The sequence below is a fragment of the Mustela nigripes genome, chromosome 6, assembly GCF_022355385.1.
Source record: "Mustela nigripes isolate SB6536 chromosome 6, MUSNIG.SB6536, whole genome shotgun sequence".
In the NCBI taxonomy this organism is placed as follows: Eukaryota; Metazoa; Chordata; class Mammalia; order Carnivora; family Mustelidae; genus Mustela; species Mustela nigripes.
The window spans coordinates 103,483,149-103,503,997 of record NC_081562.1 but is presented as its reverse complement, the minus strand read 5'-3'; the positions used below and the strand labels follow the sequence as shown (position 1 = coordinate 103,503,997).

The window sequence follows — 20,849 nt, the reverse complement described above, 5'->3', positions numbered from 1 at the left end:
CTCTCTCTCTCTGTCTCTCAAATAAATAAATAAATAAGTCTTTAAAAGAAATAAAATACACGATGACAGTCACTTGTGCTCTGTCTGCTCATGCAACCTTTTCCCGAGGACCATCTTATATTTGTTGGTTGGATAACACGTCTCTCTCATCGCATAATAAATTTTCCAAGAACAGGGTTGTAGATGTCCTATGCATCCTAGATTATGCTGGCCACAATCTGCTTACCGGCCTCAGCATCCCAGCAGAGATGTTCAGGGAGCAAGGACCATCCCCCGCCCCCGGGCCTCATGGGAGAGGCAAGGCGACAGGGTCTCCAAGAGAGGAGATGGCATGCTCAAAGGAAGCGGGTAGAGCCGGTCAGCAGTGACAGGAGCCTGTGAAGGCCGGACTCACATCTCCTTCTCCTGGTGGAGTTGGGAGGCCTCTTGTTGGAGGCTTTCCAGCTGCTGCTGGGCGTCCTGCAGCTCCCGGGACGTCCGTTCCAGCTCCCGGGCCAGCTCCTGGTTTGTGACTTTCAGCTTGGTATTCTCAGCCTTGGTTTCATGCTCATCATTTTGGAGCGTGGCGCACTGGCCTTCCAGCTGGAACAGAAAGTGGGGGAGCAGAAGGGAAAGGTAAGCAGCCACCATCCAGTCTGGCCTGCCCCCACCTCTCCTCACTTTCTCGACCTACAGGCGGGAGCCCTCATGGCCAGCCCTCACGGTCCCACAAAACCTCAATGGGTTTTGTCCTGCTCCTTAAATCACACAGATGCACTTCTGGAGACAGCAGGAGCTTTCAGAGCACTTCTCATCTCTCCCCTGCCTCCACAGGGCTCCTGAACAGTCCAGAGGGAGCGGCACCATTCAAAAAGACTGCTAGGAAAGGAAGGTCAACACTCCATCTGCGTCCCGCATCCCAGTGACGATAATGCTAGCTGCGATCCTCTCATCCGTGGTCTTGAGAGCCAACCTCGCTCTCTCGTACCCTTTCAGCCAATGGTCTCCCTCAGCCCTGTTGAACATGGAAGGCAGCTAAGTGGCATTTTCCCTAAAGCCATCCTTCCCAGTTCTGAATGCTGACAGTAAGTCCATTTGTCCCTTTTTCATCTCTCAGCTAAATAAGGCCAATTCCTTTAATTTAGAGAAACTTTGTAGGGTCGCCAGAAACCCTGGAAAGTCTTAGGAAACAGCAAAAACAGGTCAAACCAAACACATACCTTGTTTCCTGTCCCTAAAGCAGCTAAAAAAACCCTCTGCATTTGTGTAAGTGCAGCTTTTCTTGGCTGGTGGTTCTGCTTTGCAGAGCTTCCAACCCTCTCACCAGAGGAGGAATCAAACCAAAGCAAATATATCATAATAAATTTAGTTTAATGAATGTGGCCAGGAAGGGGAGGAGGAGGCAGCAACAAGGAATTTTGTGTGATTCTCAAGAGGCCTGTGTAATCAGGCAAGCATGCAGTAATTAAATCGAGTGGCAATCATTCATTTGAGGGATAAGTCTAATTGGTAAGAACGTAATGCATAATAGCGACGAGGAGTAGGGGCAGGAGAAGGTAGGGCTGCAGCAGGAGAAGGGGAAGGCAGCCGGCCTTTCCCCGAGTGGAAATGGTCTTGCTTGCAGAAGGAAGAAATCAAAATCCATAGGCTGGGTAGCAGCAGGAGTGGGACAGTGTCTAGCTTCAGCGTGGGGCAGCTTCAAGCATAGTTTAATGTGTCGCTAAAAATAGCCCTCTCTATGCAAGCAAGAGCAATATGTCTGGGTCTGTCCAGGGCTGGATTCCTTCCAGTGCCAGACAAAATAAAACGGGAGGCCAAGTGGCACCCTGGCGTCTCTCCCCAATGGGCCCTTGCTTTGGGGAGGAGGTTGAGAGCGTGAAGTTTGCCCAGGGAATGAGTCTTCCTGGGGTCATTAGCCAGCCCTATACAGTGCACCACCCAGACTACCTCCTGGGGGGTCAGGTGCATCATAGGCCCATCTGGTGTCTGCCTCCATCCTGGGGGGTGATGGGAGCAGCCACAAGAAAAAGGCTGATGGACATTTTGAGGGCACAGAGGAAGACAAGGGATGAACAAATGGATCTTTGAAGATCCTCTTCCTACTGGAGGTATCTGTGTCCATGGGAGGAAGGAAGGCAGGAAGACGTCACTGTCTGCAGCCTTCCCCAAAACATCAGCAGCTATGTCCCTTGTATCTCAGCATCCCCACCCACCCCACCCCTTTCCTGACACAGGAAGCAGGCAATGAATGAACGCGTTGGCATTCTGGTGGCTCCTGGGCATAATTATAGGACGATGTCTTCAGATGCCTCGAGGGAGAATTCTTGGCAACATTCCCAAACTGAACACCTGGCTCAGGAGAGGTGAAGGCTTTATCCTGGCATCACCTGTTATTTCAAATGCTATCTTTCACGCAGCTCAATAGTTCTTCTCGGATTAAACCAACCAGCCCCAGGCCTCCAGCAAGAAGTAGTGTAGTGGACGGGCAGGTGGGCAAGGGCCAGCAGAGGAGGGGGTGGGGAGCCCGTGCTCCGAGGCGGCCAGGGAGGCATACCCGTTTCTGCTTCTGGATGAGCTGCTCCAGCTCCTGCTCCTTTGACAACAGTTTCTGCTCGAGCTCCTGACTGTGGGCCTGAAATCGCTCTGTGTCCTGCCAGACCGGAAGGAAGGAGAGGTGAAGCCCAAATGCACGTGGGATGGAGATTTCTCCCTCCCCTCCCCCTGACCTCGTATCTGCTCAACAGCAGGGCCCACCCACCCTTTCGGTCTTTGGGGCCCTTCCCACCATATTCCAGGGCTGCGGGGCCCTGCCTGGCGGGGCAGTGAGGCCCAGCGAGACAGAGAGACCGTAAGTGCTCCGTCATCCATGACACCAGGTACCACCTGGTGGACTGTGTGCCACGCCTCCCCTTCCCCCAAACCCCCTCCAGAGAGAGGCAGTGTCCGTTAGCAGTGGAGTCCTGAACACGGAGAACAGAACAGGGGCCTGAGTGTGAATCCCAGACCCCCACCTCCCCCTCTGTAAATAGGGACAGGGGCAGAATATCCTTCCAAAATGGATATTCTGTTCCACGTTGGGTACTATCTTTCGATCCCTTAAACTGCCATTGCTGGGGAAACACAGGGCATCGCTTCTTCCCCCCGAGGGTATAGGTCCTCGCTGTTTCCTGCCATGATGGAGGAGTCCCAGCCCTGTTCTTCAGGAAGTCGCTGCCCCTGTGTTCGACAGCCCCTCCCCTCTGGCCCTACGACTGGGCTTCCCTGCTCTGGAAGCTGACGATGCAGTGTGAAGGGGCTTGGGGTGGGCAAAGAGAGAACCATGTGGGTTGTTGGGATGGCTGACATTCTCATGGAGCCTGGTCCGGTGCAAAGGCCCTTGGCTGGGCACCAGGGCACTGGGGTTGCAGTCCTGGCCTTACCCAGCTGTCCTCATTTCTTTGCTCACATGGTAGAAACAAACACTTGCAGGCCCCCTGCAGCTCTCCACTCTCCCGAAGGCAGAAAGGAGATGCAAAATGTGTAGGAAGAGAAGAAACCATTATAAGGTCCATATGACTCACTACCAGAGCCCCTGGAGGGCTGCCGGCCCAGGAGGACAGAGTGGGATGCTGCTCGCTTAAGGGGACTAGGAGGGTTGGGCACGATGGCGCCCCTAGGGGAGTGGAGGGCACACAACCACTCCCAGGGGACAGGCTACTGGACACCTGGTTTCAAAAGCTCAGGATTTGGCTGGGCTCATCCTCTGTAGGTGTCACCCGGCTCCTGAGGCAGGTAGAGAGCTCCGGGAGAGCCTGTGATGGTCTCCTGTCAGCCATAAGCAACGGAAGGAGCAGGATCGAACCAGGCAGCGCCTGCTCTCAACCCTTCCACCAGGAGTCCTGCTTCATTCAGTTTGGGGCAGTGCTCCCAGAGTGGGCACCCTGTGAACCGGGCTGGAGTGAGGGGGGCCAGGCGGGCAGCTCCTGAATTCCAGTACAAATGCTGCCATCCCCACAGGGGGCCGGCGGAGCCTGGACGGAGTCTCTTACTCCGGAGCCGGAGCGTGCAAGCGATCACACATTTCCCTCACGGTCAAACTGCTCTGTGTAGCGCCAGGCTCCAAGCCCTGTCCAGAAGGGTCAGCCCTTCCCATGCTGTCCTAAACTGTACCACCACTGTCCTCCCCCTGGGACCAGGCAAAAGCCGGTGTCTGCCAGGCCAAACACATCTTCACAGTTCCCACATTCCCGTACAAAGTGTACCTCTAAGCACTGAGTCTGAAAGGCAAGGGGTACTAAGCAGGGGAAGGAGGGAGCCGAGGGTGGGTGAAGGGGTACAGCAGCGTGGTGACATCACCTTACATGACACAAATGTGTCCTTGAAGCTTCTCCTCCCACCTCCTCCCGTTCCCAGTTCCCATGCTTTGGCCCACCTTCCGTTTCTGGAAAGCATGCTTCTTTCCTTAGCTAGGACCTTTGACCTATAGTCCTGACCTAGAAGTAGATCATGTGGGGTCAAGAGAGTGGCTTTCCCACTGCAGGGAGGAAAAAGTCTGCTGTTCTCAGAAAACTATCGTAGGGTCCACTGGGTGACAAGTATCTGGGTACTATCTTTCTTATATTTACCCAACTATGCTGAAGGTCAGGGAACAGGCCAAATATTTTAAAGCCCCCCAAAAGGGGACACCTGAGTGGCTCAGTGGGTTAAGCCTCTGCCTTCAGCTCAGGTCATGATCTCAGGGTCCTGGGATCGAGCCCCGCATCGGGCTCTCTGCTCAGCAGGGAGACTGCTTCCCCCCTCTCTCTGCCTGCCTCTCTGCCTACTTGTGATCTCTCTGTCAAATAAATAAATAAATAAATAAATGAAAATCTTAAAAAAAATTTTTTTTTTAAAAAGCCCCAAAAAAGAGGGAAGGGAGAGTCTGGAAATACTGACAAGCCTTCAGAGGGATCTAGTCGGAGAATATGACTGGCTTTTTCTGGAAAGCATTCCAACTCCACCTCAATGTGAATGGCATCTGTGAGAAACAGAACCTTGGTGTGGATAATCCAACCAGTGTAAAATTAAAAATTCAAACCAACTTGCATTGAGGAGGAGGGATGGTGTTGTGATAATGGCCCAGGTTTGGTTCTGAGAGGCACAGGGTGACATGGTCTCTATGTTGTATCCCCGGAAGTCACATACTGAAACTTAATCCCCAAGGAGGTGGGACCTTCGGGAGGTGAGTGGGTCCTGAGGGCAGAGCCCTCACGAGTGGGATTAGTGCCCTTATAAAAGTGACCCCCAGGCACTTGCTTGCCCCTCCGCGCTGTGAGGGCACAGGGAGAAGGCCACAGCCAAACCCAGGAAGTAGGCTCTCACGAGAGTCTGGCCATCACGCCAGCCCCCTGAGTTGGGACTTCTGGCCTCCGGAGAAATAAATGTTGTTTCTAAGCCCCTGCTTATGGAATTGTAATAACAGCCTGAACAAAGGCAGAAGGCTACCCTTCAAGATTAAAGACTTTTCTGCCGAGAACCCACCAAGTGGATAATCCAAAAATAGAGGAGAAAGCTTCCTACAGCTTTGTTTTATAAATATGTTCCCAAAAGGCCCCTGCTTAGCTTGGAAAAGGGGTGGATTTCACCAGTTCTGACCCCCCCAAGGCAAACAGCAGGGCTTGCTAGGAGGCTAAGTGCCAACTAGAAACAAGGCATGTAAGTTTCCAAATGTTCTCCCACAGTGTCCAAGAAGGGTGGGATTTGACTTGTCTTGGGTATGACATTTTCTAGGTGTCTAAGGGAAAGGATGGGAAGCGTAGACTCTAATGTTGGCCCCCTGAGGGGAGTTGCTGGGCACAGAATGCAATGGACCCCATCCGGTGGGCCTGTCCCATGGCTCTGGGGAGCAGCTAGCGTCAGACCTGATCTTCAAGCTGCTGTGACGGGCAACATCTGTACCTTCACCTTTTTGTTCATTTATGCGTTCATTCCTTTGTCCCTTGTTCATTCAGTGATTCAGCACAAGTTTGCTGAGGACCTACTGTGCTCCAAGCACGGCTGCGGTGCTGAGGACACTTCAGCAAGTGAAGCAAAGATTCCTGCTCTTAGGGAGCTTTGACGTCAGTAGGAGGAGACAGACCCCAATCAACAAAAATAAAGATGGAATTTAAATGCCACATTGGAGGGGGACAGATGCCTTGGAAAATCTAAATAAAGCAGAGAAACAGGGAACCCACGGTGCCATGGGCAGGGGAACCCTGCAGTCTTGAACTGGGTGGGGGGCAGAACAGGCGAGCTCTCCGCCAGGCCCTCAGAGCCGAGACCCGATGTGCACTCTTACTTTGAGGAGAAACTGCTCCTTCTCATGCTTGATTTGCTGTTCCATCTCCTCATAGAGATGCTGGATTTCTTCATCATAAGCAGCAATTTTCCTGCAGAGGTGGCAGAAGGAGAGTCTGATGAAGTCTACACCCAATTTCCTTTATCCCACAGTGTGAGTCCTGGAGCTTGCGCACCAGGGCCCCATCAGGAGCCTGGGGGGGGTGGGGGGCGACTATGTAGGTCCCGTCCCCAAAGCTGTGGGATCAGTTCCTCAGGATTAGCGGACCACACAGGCCTCGCGGGACCTTCTTCTCCTCCCAGGTGAGGAGGCCATCATTTCTAGATGACCCTCACACTCCTCAGTGAGGTTTCTCTGGCTCCGTTTTCCTTAACCTCACTTTATTTCAACAAGGAGCCCCAACCTCTGTAGATGGACCTCCCTATTGTCCGCTAGTCCTTCCACCTGTAGTGAGCCCATAAAGTTGTATTGTGTGGGCTTCTTTCCTGTCTGGGCTCTTGGCTGCTCTCCTTCCGGGTTTGGATGCTTTCTTTCTACTTGGCTACGTTAGCACTCTCTGAACGGCACTGTCAGAGGGCTCTCCCGAACTGTGTGCTTGTGGAATGCACATTTCTCAGAAGACGTCAAAGGATTCCATGACACTGACAACCACTGACACCACACCCCCTCCAAAGGAAGGGGAGCCACACCTGCCCAGTGCTCGTGCCATCTCGGGTCCAGGGCCCCAGGCAGACAGCATGAGAAGCGGCGGGCTGATTCAAGGTGGCGGTGATAATGAGATGTCCTCATCCCCCCTGCCAGCATATTCTCCCTACGCTGAAGAGCCCCACAGGACAGAAAGTAAATACCCAGAGACTCTGCTCCTATACAGACACCAAGACAAACTTGGCTATGGGAACGAAGGTTATAGGTCATCCCTGGTGTTGTTCCTCCTTCTCTCCCCAAATAGGTCCTCCTTAAATGCTCCACCCACCACCATTTTAAATGCCACACACAGACATCCAAAATCAAAGAGGAAGGCTGAGCATTTGAACTGAGATGGAATTTATCTGGCCAAAGCATCCCCATTTCCAGGGGACTGCACTGTGACCCCACTTCTCTGCCTGCCAGTGAAATCTTTGGCTCAGTGCACCCTGGGCCTCTCTCTCACCTGTTAAGGGGAATCCAGGCCCAGGAGTAGGCTGATGTCTTGGATCTCAAGGTCTGATTTGAACATGCATATACTATAAAAGTTGGCACTTGCCATTCTAAACTCAAATGGTGGCAGGTCCCCTGTTCCCTTTATTCAAGGAAGGAGACTTTAATAACGAAGGAATGCGCTCTGGTTTTCAGTTCTAAGAGGTACTCGAGAGATTTCTGAACAAAACATCAAGGACAGCAGCGCGTCTATTCCTCTACGCCCTTCATCATTCAAAGCCTCACCTTCCCAATGTCCACGCAGGACTCTGATCCAGGCCAGGCCTTTCCCGCTACCCAAGGAGTCCCTTCCTCTCTTGCTACCCGTGTCTCATGCACAGACAGAGCATGACTAAGGAGCCATTTTGATTGGCATCCTTCCAGTTCTATAAGAACCACAAAACTGACCCAGACAAGGAACTGGTGTGAGTCTTCAAGGCCAACGTCACTCATATCGAAGCAGAAGCCTCTAAGTTCCCTTTTTTGGCGGGACCCCCCCTCCCCCAAAGCCAGAAACCCTTGGAGTGAGTGTGGTAATGGCCTCAGGACGCACTCAGAGAAGGGACACTTCCCCAAGCTGGAGCCCTGGCTTTACCACCAAGCTGGGCGTAGGAAATGTCTGGTTGGCTAGGAGTAAGAAATTTCTTGCTAAATGACAGATGCTTTGGATTGTTACTATTGTTATTAGCCAGCTCGTAACAAATACGAGAAAATCTTGGCGAGCAATAAGGAGCAAAGCTAGCTGCTGTTGAATAGGGACATCTCAAGGGCAGATGGGAACACTGCCTGAGTGGACTTTCAGAAAGAAAGTCTTCTCTTGTTCCCCAGAATTACCTTCCTACGTTCAAAGAAATCCCGGTGCTAGATGGCAAGCGGTGTCAAGGACAACTTCACACAGTGATTCCAGCTACATAAATACGGAAGGACTAATAAAGTGAGATGAGAGAAACTTAAAAATTAATTTGCTCTGATAAAGCAATACCAATTATAGTCATCCATTATATGGACGAACAGCTTATAGCTGTTTACCATTTATGCTTAATAACCATACAGGGCATCAATTCTATACCATCATTAAATGCGTTATATTAACTTTGCTCTAAGTTTTATTTGATTACGTTAAACTCTTTTTCAGGCTCGCATGTCAGCTTGCTTATCATAAAGTAAGTAATTTTGCAGACGGCTAAAAAAGACAAATCAGGGGACGGCAGACATTGCCTCCAAATGGTGCCTCCTTCTAGCCCTCATTAACAAAGGTTGGGTCCATTGCAAAGAAGCCCTGGGGTTCCAGGTGGGCATCAGTGAGCCAGAATCCAGTCTAACCACACTTATCTGTGGAACAAAACCTCTGGAAATGCTTTTGAATAAAGCTGGTATCCTAGGGGACTTGGCCAGGCCTGAAGGTCTTCAGAGCATGAGTCCCCTAGGATCGATCAGCTCATGACCAGCCTGAGTCAGACACATGAGCCCCAGAAATGGAGAGGGAGTGAAGGGCCTCTGCTGCTGTTCACACCACTCACACCACTCGACTAGCTCAGGGCTCTAAAAGACTGGGTTCTGAACCCGGAATCACTCATAACCTCAGTGTGACCTTGAGTGCTCAGACCTCCTTACATCCGAGTAGCACCTGCCCCGAGCTCCCCCACACCCGCCCCAGCACCAGCATGATGAACAAACAAGAGAGCGGGAATGAAAAGCATTTGGAATCTCAAGGCCCTAAATAAATGTGAAGGATTGTTGATATCATCATTACAGTCAGGGAGAGTGGAGGGCAAGAGCCATCATTCCCCAAGGGGAGGAAGGTCTCGGTTTCAAGGATAAAAGTGCTGCCGGGCTTGGAAAAGGTATGAGGTGATCAGGAAAATGAAGAACGGACAGCTCCGTCAATGAAAGCTCCTGTCCGATGCGTCTGTTAGAGACGCAGGCTGCGTGTGAGCGGGAGCTGCAGAGCCGGAAGCCTGTATCTGCGGGGAGCTCTGCAGTGGCCACGGGAAGGGTAATCGTGAGAGACACTCTAAAAAGGTCTGTGCGTGCGGCATGTGGCACACCAGCAGGCACATCGTATTTCTCCACCAAAGGAGAGAAGCGACCTGTTACGTTGGCTTAGTACATACATCTCTGTTACCACAATTTCAAAAACCACTTGCGTTGCCCAATGCACACATACACTTTTTTGTCTTCTCTGTGAGGATTTCCCCACCTATGCAAACCTCGCTGACCCCTTCTCTGAAGTCTTAGAACATCAAATGTTTTTACTTGAACGTTTCCCTTTGAAATCGTGAAAAAAACGGTCTTGTCTGGGCTGATGCGGTCACCATGAGGTTAGGACACACGGACGCTTTGTCATTCACAGGGTCTATGCTCAAAAGGTGAATGCAGAAAATCTATACAAAATCAATTTAAGGCTTTACTGGGGGAACACCAGATTCCAGAGGAATTGAAGAATTTCAGGGTGGGAAGTTCTGTCTGATCCAACCACCTGTTTTCCCTGGAGTTAAACCCCTTGCCACAATGTCTCTGCCGTGTATTTACCCAAACTAGGTTAGAACACCTCTAGCGAGAGGAAATTTGGCTGGATCTCTAAACAGCTCTTTCATCTTTGGAGTGTCCTGGCTCACAGAAATATATCTTTCTATGGCTCTGTCCCTCTTCTGCATAAAAACCCTTTATATATTTGAAAACAGCACTAAGACTTCAAGGACTTGCCTTGGGTTTATGCCATGCCTCTTTTTTTCCTCCAACCATGGCTCACATGGATTTTTTTGGTTTTGGTTTTGGTTTTGGTGTTTTTTTGTTTTTGTTTTTGTTTTGTTTTTTTGTTTTGGTAACTCCCTTCACCTTCCTCTTTAGTTTTCTCTGAATGTGCCCTGATTTAGCATCCTTGAGCCATGGAGCCCTCAACCGAATGCCCAGTGTGTGAAATCTGATTAGCACAGCTTAGAGCTAGACTAGGCCCGTCTTGCTCTACACACTGCCTATCTATTCCTGCAGCCTAAAATCACATTAACTTTTCTTGGCAGCCGCATCACACTTGATGAATGCCGAACCCATTTGTCAAGTAAAACCTCTAAATCTTTTGTCTGTGTGATTGTTTTTCTTTTAAAGATGGTGCTACTGAATCATCTCTCTTCCGCCTTGTGCTTCTGTCATTGGCTTTTTGGACACCAGAGCAAGATCTCAGATGCAATTCTGTTAGAGTCAGTCCGTCTTTCCAGCATGACATTATCTTAATGGATCCCAACTGGTCATCCGGTGTCCTCAATGACCTTCCAAGCTTTATTGGTGTTTTATTTTTTATTTTATTTAAAAAAAAATTTTTTTTTAAGATTTTATTTATTCCTTTTACAGACAGAGATCACAAGTAGGCAGAGCAGCAGGCAGAGAGAGAAGAAGAAGCAGGCTCCCCACTGAGCAGAAAGCCCGATGCAGGGCTTGATCCCAGGACCCTGAGACCATGACCTGAGCCGAAGGCAGAGGCTTTAACCCACTGAGCCACCCAGGCGCCCTTTATTGGTGTTTTAAATGTTCAATCATAATAGAAGGTAACTAATATATTGTCTTAGTTTGTAGGTTTTGATGATTTAGTTCATCTGAAAGTTGTTTAGAGGAGTGTTTTTATCTTTATTTTTTAAAGATTTTCTTTATGTATTAGAGAGAGAAAGAGAAAGAACATGAGTGGAAGGTGGAACAGAGTGGAGCGGGGGAGGGGGGAAGAGAGAGAGAGAGAGAAGTAGGCTCCCCATTGAGCAAGGAGCCTGATGCGGGGCTGCATCCCAGGACCTGAGATCATAATCTGAACCGAAGGCAGACAGACTGAGCCACCCAGGTGCCCCTAAAAGAGTTTTTTTTTTTTAATATAAAAACTACTGGTTTCTAGTTTATTGTATTAGTAAAATACAATATATATATATTATATATTGTATATATATATATAAAATATATATATATTATATATATATATATATATATATATATATATATATATATACTGGTAGGGTATGTACTTCTTGGAATCTATGACTTTTCCTGTGAAATCAAAAACATTATCATATTTTGCATAACTTCCATAAGAAAAATGTGTATTCTAGTGCAGAGCACACAGCTCCACATTTATCTCTTAATTTAACCTTGCTGCCTGGTAGTCCTAAATATTTTACGTACCTACAATACTTTTTGCTGACTAATGTGTCAAATCCTAGATAAGTTTGCTAAAATCCTCTTAAACCTTATTTTTTTTTAATCAAATTTTCTTTGTTTTCCTCAAAGTTTTTTGCCTTACCTATTTTGCTGCTGTTATTTGATGCCTAAAAGTTTATTTCTGTTGTATCTTCTTTACATACATACATACATATATACATACTTTAATTTACATACTTCACATACTTTACATACATACATTTTAAAAAGTATTTTTTTTATGACTACAAAATATTCTTCCTACCCTCCCTTTGTTCCTGCCACTGGCAAAAATATCGAATCAAAGACAGCAGTCTGTAATAGAACTCTCTGAGCTATTAGTACCATGTGGGCATAAATATTCAACCTATTTCTGTTAGCCATTCTTCAAACACTCCCCCACATCCCAGGGCAGTATTTATTTCATTATTCCCTTGTTTGCTATCTGTGCCTAGTTATTTGGAGATGCAGGGGGAGGAGGGACAGAGACAAGGGAGAGAAAGAGACCTGAGCTCTTGGTGGGGCAGAGAGACAAATGCAGGAAGGAGGCAGCGGAACAGTCGTGAGCACCAACATTTATCCTCACTTTCTTGCCTTTGCATATAACGGCTGGATAGTGCCTCTAGCATATTCCAGGGTAGTCTAAATTCTAACCCGTTGACAGCTACGGTTGGCTCAGAATTCCTTAGACCGAGAGTAAAAAGGCTTTGGTTCAAATCCTGATCCTGACATTTACAAGCTTTGTGGCCTTGGACAAGTCCCATGTCCTCGGTGACCGTGAGGTTTTCCGTTTCTGGAAAATCAGATACTAATGCCTACTGCAGAGTAAAGTTGTGAAGTTTAAATAAGATAATGCATGTGGAATTATTGAGTACAATAGATAGCTGATAGGATGCATTTAATAAATTCTAAGTAAATGAGTTCTCTGATTCTCCAGGGGCTTGTGGACTCCCTTTTAAGAGTTGCTGCTTTATGATTCCTTCTGATTTGAACCAAGAGGCAAGTAGCAAACGAAGAGGAATCAGGCATCAGCAGACATGTGTGCGAGTGGGGAAACATAAGGAACAGAAGGCTTGGGTTAGAACAAAACCTGAGGCGGATCAGTAAAGAAGAGAGAGCCGTGACGTCACCATCCACATTAACTAGTGGTTAAGCCCTTTGCAAAGTAACACGCTGGGTAAAATAATTTAGACCAATGGGATGGGCTCTGTACACCAAGATTTTAGCACCTAAGAACACCAAGTCCACTGCTAACGTGGCATGGAGGGAAGGAACCTGTGGAAGGAGCCACATGCTGTGCCGTACACCCCACCCCACTGTGCCTCCCTGGCTTGGGCTGATAGTAACTTTGGGACCACAGAGCCTTACCTGGAGGGAAGTGGACAGAGCCCACTACTCCAGTAGCGGGAAGGATGGTAGAGTTCTCAGGGGGAGAGATGCTGAGTCCAGAAAAGGGAGATTTTCAACAGTGAAGGGAAGAAATAACAATTATATACTGAGGATGCCATAGGGCAGTGATGGATCTGGAAGAATGAGTCTTATTGGAAGCTAGAAGGAAAGCTCCAGGTCCAGCTTAGAGGACAGAATGACTGACTGGGGCAGACACCTGCTCCATAAAAGAGAACGATAAGCACATGTGTAGCATTGGAGATTTTGGAAGGGATGTGTGGGGAAGGAGTAGGGGTGCAGATATAATACAAGGCATAGTTCTGAGAAGCCTTTGCAGATCATTTGCAAGGAACTGGAAGGTGAGATGTAGCTAGCAATAATTTACCCTGCCAGGCCCCCACAGGGACTGTGAAAATTAATTAACCTTTCTAAAGTGATCTGCACATGGAGGTAAGGTACCACACTAGAGTAAAGCTTTAATTCAGTACCACTGGGGTTCCAGCTAATGACAAACAGGCCAAAGCCTCCCTACTATAGAGTACGGCTTGGTCAAAATATCCTTCCCCTGTTTCCTGTTTCCATTTGGCCTTCATTTAGGAACAGAATCTGTCCAGATTTCAGAAGGTCTCAGAAAGTCATCTGGTCAACCTTCAAGGTTCTAGGCAGAGGTGTCTGAAATCATTTCAAGAAAAAAAGTAGTTCCTTCCTTTCCTAAATGAAGGTGTCATCTTGACCTTGGAAAAATGGCATTTTTCTACATTTTAGATAAATTACAGGAGCCTGAAGTCAAGATAGAGCTTAGAAATGCCTCTGGCCTTGGCAGTGGTCTGACACATTTCCTCGTTTGAACAATCTGGTAAAAGACTGTTGTAAAGAGAAGAAGAATCCCCCTCCCCATAAGAGACTGGGCTCATGTAACCCCAACCTCCTTGTTTTGCACGTAAAGGAAAAGAGGGTCAGAGCAAGGAAGGGACCAGTTTGTGGGTACCCAGGGTCTGAGTACAGAGGAGATCCCGGCCTTGACTCCCAGACTCGTGTTCCATCCATGTCACCACTGTGTCCTCCCAGACATCCTAAGTGCTGACACTGGAAACTCCATACATCTGTGTTCAGGATAGCCAATAGTCCAAATTCCATCTGGGGTCTGTCAGTTGTGGAGCTGAGCAGGAACTGGAGCAAGGAATGTGGCCAACAGGCAGACCCACCAAGGCTAAAGGGCCAAGATCGCCGGAAGGGCTTGATCCCTTTTCCCATGTCGCCCCCACCCTCAACCCCAAGGCACTGAGCCCAGAGTGAAAACCCTGGGCCTGAAAAGTCTCCACGAACCTGCTATTTGCCAGAGAAGAAAATGGAAGCACGTTCAGGCTCAGACTGCTTGGTTGCCGGGGTGGGAATGGTACGAGCGGTGTTCAGACTCACTGCTGCCCCCTGCCGCCTTCTTGAGGCAGCTGCAGACTCTGGACAGCAAAGAGAAGCTCTTCCTAGAAAAACCCTGTTTGGGGTTTTCTTGTTCCCCTGAAATCAGTCTCTCTCAGTCTAATTGCCTCCCTATCTCTGTCTCTGTCTCTGTCTGTCTCTGTCCCACACCCACGTACATGCAGCACACGTGCCCCCCCCCAACCCCTCCCCACCCCGACACAGGACTAGAGTAAAGCTAAATGAAAGGAAACCATAAGAGTTTGTGTGAAATTCTGCAAAGACTGTAAAATTGCCAATTGGATTTTCAGGATGGATGGGTTCTCCCTAATTAGATTCTGCTGCCTGTAATAAACCAACTTTGCAGCTTTATCCCATCCTCTAAAGCGACCCATTTTTCATTAGTCAGGTGTACAATCATGCTCATGGTGTACACAGAGCCCAGATAGGCCTCACCTTTCAATTTGCTTCAGATAACACTGTGTTTCTGCCTCAGATGGTAACATACCAATAAAAAACATGTGCTGATTAGGCCATACCATCAGTACTTAAATCCCTCAACAAAAACTTCTTCTCTTCACCCTAAGAACAACACTAAAATTCCAGACTGGAAGGTCACCCTGGAGTGTACCTTTTGCAGACAGACGCATTCTGGAGAAACAGTCTAGCATTTCTCAAAGTGCAGTATGTGGCCTGCCTGCGTCAGACCCACTGGGGATGTGTGCTAAGATACACATTCTTGGGCTCCCTCCCTCAGACATACTGATTTAAACTCTCTGGGGGCGATGCTGGGTGGCTCAGTCGGTTAAGCGTCTGCCTTCAGCTCAGGTCATGATCGCAGAGTCCTGGGATCGAGTCCTGCATCGGGCCTCATGCTCAGTGGGAAGTCTGCGTTTCCCTTTCCCTCTGTCTGCTGCTCCCCCTGCTTATACTCTCATGCTCTTGCTCTCTCTCTCTCTGGCAAAAACAAACAAACATACAAAAACTCTCTAGGGAAGAGACTTAGGAATCCATCTGTAGACAAAGATCCTCTGGTAATTCTGAAGCAGGCTAACGTTTGAGAACCACATAGCTCAGGTCCTTCACAGTTGGGATGCAAGGGCCCCCTGCCATATATATGATGCCTTATTTGCTGCCCTATCTGGAGACAAGGTCACCCTCCTCCCCCAAAGGTTCTCATGTCTCTGCAGCTTCATATTACAGAATCCCAATTCTCAGGCTATAGCAGGGCAGCCAGTATCATAGACAGGCTGCCTGTCAGGCTGTAAGACCCATTCCCCCCTGGTCTGGACACCATCTCAGAGCCTAGGGTCATCACTCCAGACAGCCAGTGCCTGGAGAGTGGCTAGGCAGGAAAGTGCCAGAGGCCTGATTCAGCTGGACAAGAAAGACTGTGCAGATGAGGAACTGATTCCCACAAGGCCCTGGGGAGTGTTGCTGAGCTTGTCAAAGCCAAGTGTGGTCCCTGGGTGACGCGAAGCAGGCAGCCTGGGTGGTCTTCCCGGGATGCCGAGCTGAGTGGCAGATGACTGAGCACAGCCCATGGCCTGTCTTTGATCTAGAAAGCACTTTTCCTCCAAGATCCCAAAGCACTCTCCAGATACTACCTAATTCATCCTTACCCCCAGTCTCAGGGTTAGATCCTGGTAAAGAACCCATCGAGGGCCATGTATCCAGCAGATACCAACTCTGGTCAAAAGTCAGAATCCATGGCATCTGGGTGGCTCAGTCGATTAAGGATCTGACTCTTGATTTCGGCTCAGGTCATGATCTCAGGGTTGTGAGACAGAGCCCAGGGATGGGCTCCACACTGGGCATAGAGCCTGCTTGACAGTCTCACTCTACATCCCTGGGCGAGCTGAAGCTTGGTTTTTTTGTTTTTGTCTTCCAGGAAAAGATAATTGGAAAGATGTTTTCCATGGCAAGGGAATCTGTAATTGTTTTTCTTTCTTTTTTTTTTTTTTTTTTAAGATTAGTTTTATTTGTTGGAGAGAAACATGCATGAGCGTGAGCAGGGGAGGAGCAGAGGGAGAGGGAGAAACAGGCTTCCCGCTGAGCAGGGAGCCATGCGGGACTTGATCCTGAGACTCCCGGATCATGACCTGAGCCAAAGGCAGAAGCTTAACCAACTGAGCCACCCAGGCGCCTCAGGAATCAGTAACTCTGATGGCCCGAAGTTCTTCCTAAACCTAAACTGTAAGCGTCCTGCTAAATGTAAAGTTCTCCGAGCTCCTGTGTGGTGAACACAAGTGAGCTCAGCTCTGTTACAGTCTATCCTCCACGCCCTGGGAGAGATGTGGAGGCTCCTCCAGATTCTGAAGTTCAGCAGGAGAACCGGGCTTCAGCCCGACATTCATGCAGGAATGTCGGGTTGAAGCCCGGTTCTCCTGCATTTGACTCTGTCCCCACCATGCCTGATGGGGCTGTGGCTACTTCCCGGTGGACACGCAACCAAAGTGAACACTGTACCCAGGATTCTGACCCAACCGCCACCCCAAAACAAGGGGGTGGGAGACTGAGCACTCCCAGACTGGCTTCTTTCCCCTCTTCCCAGTATGCGGGTAAAAACCAAACCAAACCTAACAATCCAGGGCAATGAGCTGTGGAGGGCCCCCAAAGCTGGTCTCAGGACAGGAGCTATCTGGAGCTTTCCCCAGGCACTCAAGCCCGCTGCACACTCCTCCACCACAGAACCTGGAGAGACCTTGAAGGGAAGGTGGAGTAGACCCGGTTCACTCAGGGCAACAAAGCTCTAACCCTGGGGGCAGGGTCCGCCCCCCACCCCCTGCTCTCAGTCCCATCTTCTCTGGGCTCCACTGGAGACAGAAACAAGATGTGTGGTCTGCAAAAGGCGGAGGAAAGAAAAGCCTCTGGGACCCCAATGGCAACACCATCTGGCCTCTCCACAGTACAGAAATTCTCAGCTCAGCTTCGTGGCATAATTTTTATGGGCATGAGCTCAACCTTATTAGTGTGATCAACTCCCTGAAGATGGGGACTCTGAGTTCTACGTGCTCAACTTAGAGCCAGGCACAGAGCAAGGGCTTGTTACAGGTGAGCAAGAGTGACAGCGTCCCGGGTCTCCGGGGGCCCAGGCTGGACGCCCAGCAGCGATGACAAGAGCCCTGTCTGGGACAGGGGCTCATTCTCTGGGTGGAGTTGAAATGTCATACCCTGCCCTGAAAAGCCAGCCCATGGAGGAGCCCGGGAGATGTTCAGACAGTAGTCAGGATCTCCCCAACTCCAGCCTTAATCAGGCCATTTCCAAGGGCTCTTCCTTTCTCCTCCCTCTCTGATGCCTGGAAACACACAGCCCCAAACTCCCCAACTCATCTCCTAGAAGATGTTTCTGAGTCACTTAACCTCACCCTGGGTTATCTGTCAAGACTCTCATTTAAATATTCTAGATGCCGTCAGGGTTTCCAGTTTCTTCTTTGACTGTTGAGCTCCGAGGACCCTTACCGATCATCTGGTCCAGTCATAATCCAGAAGCCGGATATGACCAGCCTTTTTGTTTCTTTCATAGAAGACAAGAGAATAAAAGAGACTTTAATAGAGAATGTCAGAGTATGTCACATGTAGTAAGGGTGAGCTCCATTTCAGGAAATTTTCAGTTATGTTAACATCGACGTGTCTGGGACTTACAAAAAATGCATTTCTTCTAATGAATCACAGTCAGAAAAAGTTTGAACAACACCAAGCCCATTTTCTCATGTTGCCAGTAAGAAAACTGATGCACAGAGAGGAAAAGCTAGTTGCAGTCACACAGCAGTCAGTGGCCGTGCTTGGACCAGAGCTCAGGTTTCTTCTGCCTTCTGTTTTAGTGCTCTGTTCAACTGCAGCCTGCGGGTCTCTGGTTTTGCACCTAGAGAACCTGAAGTGGGTCTGGCCAGGGAGCCCCAAGAATCCCCAGTCCTATCACAGCTGCCCATCCAGGAGTGAGACTCCCTCAGCTGACCCAGCGCAGGTGCACATAGCAGGGATATCGGTGGGGGATGGGTATGGATGGCTGAAACCTATGTCCAAGCTTGTTTTGAGCATGCAGGCGAGAGTGACCTTGACTTTCCTCTCAAGACCTTTTTAATAATCATTAAATTAGAGCAAATCACTCAAAGAGGCCACTTCAGGGTGAATATGAGGGCTCACCGGCTCTGCAACAAGACAAGGGCATGGCTTTCTCCCTGTGGGAGTGCAGGCCAGCAGACAAGCACCTTGCAGCAAAGATTCCAGGCTATGAGTTGGGTCGCTGCTGCCCATCTAGGCTGTGACCACTCTCATCCTCAACCAAAGAGTATCCTCCTCTCTGAGACGTGCTACCTGACTGTGTAGCCCCTTGGGGTGATCAATGCTGGTGTCAGAGGAAAGTGGGGGTGCAGGGAGGGTCAGAAATGAATACAGGTGAGAAAACCAAGGCTCACAGAGGCTGAGAGACTTGAGCAAGGTCACAGAGCTAGCTGGTCGCAGAGCCACACGTGACTTAAGTGCAAAACTGATTCCCAGCTCCCCACTTCTCAAATCACACACGAAGCACCTGGACATCTTGTCACAACGCAGACTCAGTACGGGTTGGGGGACGCTTGAGACTGTGCATTCCTAAGAAATTTCCAGGTGATGCCAAGCCGGCTGGCTCTACACCACGTTGTCTGGAAAGACAGAGGGAACTTTGAAGTTTACCACTGCTCGTACCAAGGCTCAAACGCTCCACTTGCGCCAGCGAATCGTCTAAGACTGACAAACAGATTTACTTAAAATAATAAGGATCATTATTTTAACATGCATCCAATATTGATTTTGTTTTCATCCCTATGTTACGCATAAGGAAGCTGAGACTCAGAGAGGTTGAGGAGCTTAGCCTGAGTCACACAGCTAGTTAGCGGCAGAGCCAAGATGTAAACTCCAATCTGTCCTGACTCACAGCTTCATCAGCTAAAAGCCGTGCAGAGATAAAGCCTCCACCCTTCCTTTCTCTGAGCTTTGGGAGCCTCACCCGGAATGCTCACGAGTCTCCTCCAGCCAAACTGTGCTCTCCCCAGCACTACTTGGCCACAACTTCCTCATAACTCAGGCTCCTGAAGTTTCTTTTTTTCCAGACCTGTGTATACCCAGTGGACCCCAACAAGCTCTTTTTAGAGTTGATCTGGAGGAAGAAGGAGAAGCAAAGGAACTCGGGGCAATATGTGGATAGCGGATCTATGCGGTAAGACATGTGGGGGCCTCCTTCTAAATCAGGGCCTGTGTGCTCTCCACCAAGGCCGTGTCAGCGAGGACGCCGAAGTCTAGCTGCCTGGATGCTGAAGCCCTACTGCCAGGAGGCGTGCTGGCCACCAGGAGTTTTGCAAGGAAGGGCTCATGGTCTGTGTTGGAACAGTCAGGGACTCTGTGCAGGGATGAGAGCACATGCCAGAATTACCCAGAGGACAGCTTCCAAGGGCTGTCCAGACCCAGCCCTGCATTTTGGCCGCACCTTCAGGATAACGAACATCCTTAGTTCCACCGTGTTCCACCAAGTGCGGGCTCCCATCGCCAAGTGCATGTGAGGACTACTGACACGCGCAGCACCTGTTCCCACAGCGGGATGAACATCCACGTGGCGGGCCCCACGTCTGCTCAAGGCTGGCTATGCCAGGCTTCAGGTCCAAGCTCACCTTGCTGGGGCTGCCTCCTCGAGAACTAGAAATCACGAACGACTGCAGAGGCCTTGGTGGCCAGGAGGCAGCAGGACTGAGTGAGGCTGTAAGGGTCCAGGGAGTGGTCAGGAGGGGACTCAGAGGAGACTCAGCCCAGGGCTGGTCTCCAGTTCGGGGCAACCCCAGGGTGTCGGGGCCTCACTGTCTAATGGCAGGGAGAGAGCTTTTCCAACCAGTCTCATAGCTGGGCTATCTTGCTCGGAGGGCTGGCTCTGCCACTTACAAGCTGTATGTCCAGGGCATGTCATTCACCCCTCAGAACCACGACGTCTTTGTCTATAAAATTCACATAACAGTGAATAGTCGAAATGAGCCGGTGTATATGTTTAAGTAGTGCCTAGCCTATGGTGAGGACCTGATCGATGTGAGCAAGGACTTAAAAACCCACATTCCATGACAGCCACAGATCCCGTGCCCACACTGGCAGAACGCGGCAGGGCGGCCTTGCAGAGTGAGAAAGCACACTTCACGCTTCTGCTTCTCCCACACGTGTACAGCCAATGGCTGGACAGGACCTACTTTTTCAGGGCGCACTCCAGTTCGTTCTTCTCCTCGTGAGCTTCTTGGAGCTGCGAGAAGGTCCTGGTCAGGAAATCCTCGAAGCTGGACAGTAAGTGAGGTTCATCCTTCTTCAGCCGTAACCAGAGCTGCTTGATGTCACTTTCGCTACAAGAAAAAGGGGGCATTCATATCCGAGTGCAGCAAGACCCTGGTTCCTGGATGTGAAA

The 20,849-nt window shown here is 49.5% G+C and overlaps 1 protein-coding gene across 5 annotated transcripts in view; it reads right to left on the bottom strand.

Moving 5' to 3' along the window:
* Positions 1-20,849, bottom strand: part of CRACR2A (calcium release activated channel regulator 2A) — a 130,603-nt gene that overhangs the window by 47,770 nt on the left and 61,984 nt on the right. For all 5 annotated transcript variants that reach the window (XR_009404874.1, XM_059403787.1, XM_059403786.1 and 2 more), the window contains 4 exons: positions 20,641-20,787; positions 6,278-6,368; positions 2,534-2,629; positions 395-582 (listed from right to left, as the gene is read on the bottom strand). Coding sequence is in view for 4 of the 5 variants with exons in the window: in XM_059403787.1 (XP_059259770.1) it covers positions 395-582; positions 2,534-2,629; positions 6,278-6,368; positions 20,641-20,787 (522 nt within the window). In the remaining variant the exon portion in view is untranslated. The remainder of the gene's footprint in view (positions 1-394; positions 583-2,533; positions 2,630-6,277; positions 6,369-20,640; positions 20,788-20,849) is intronic.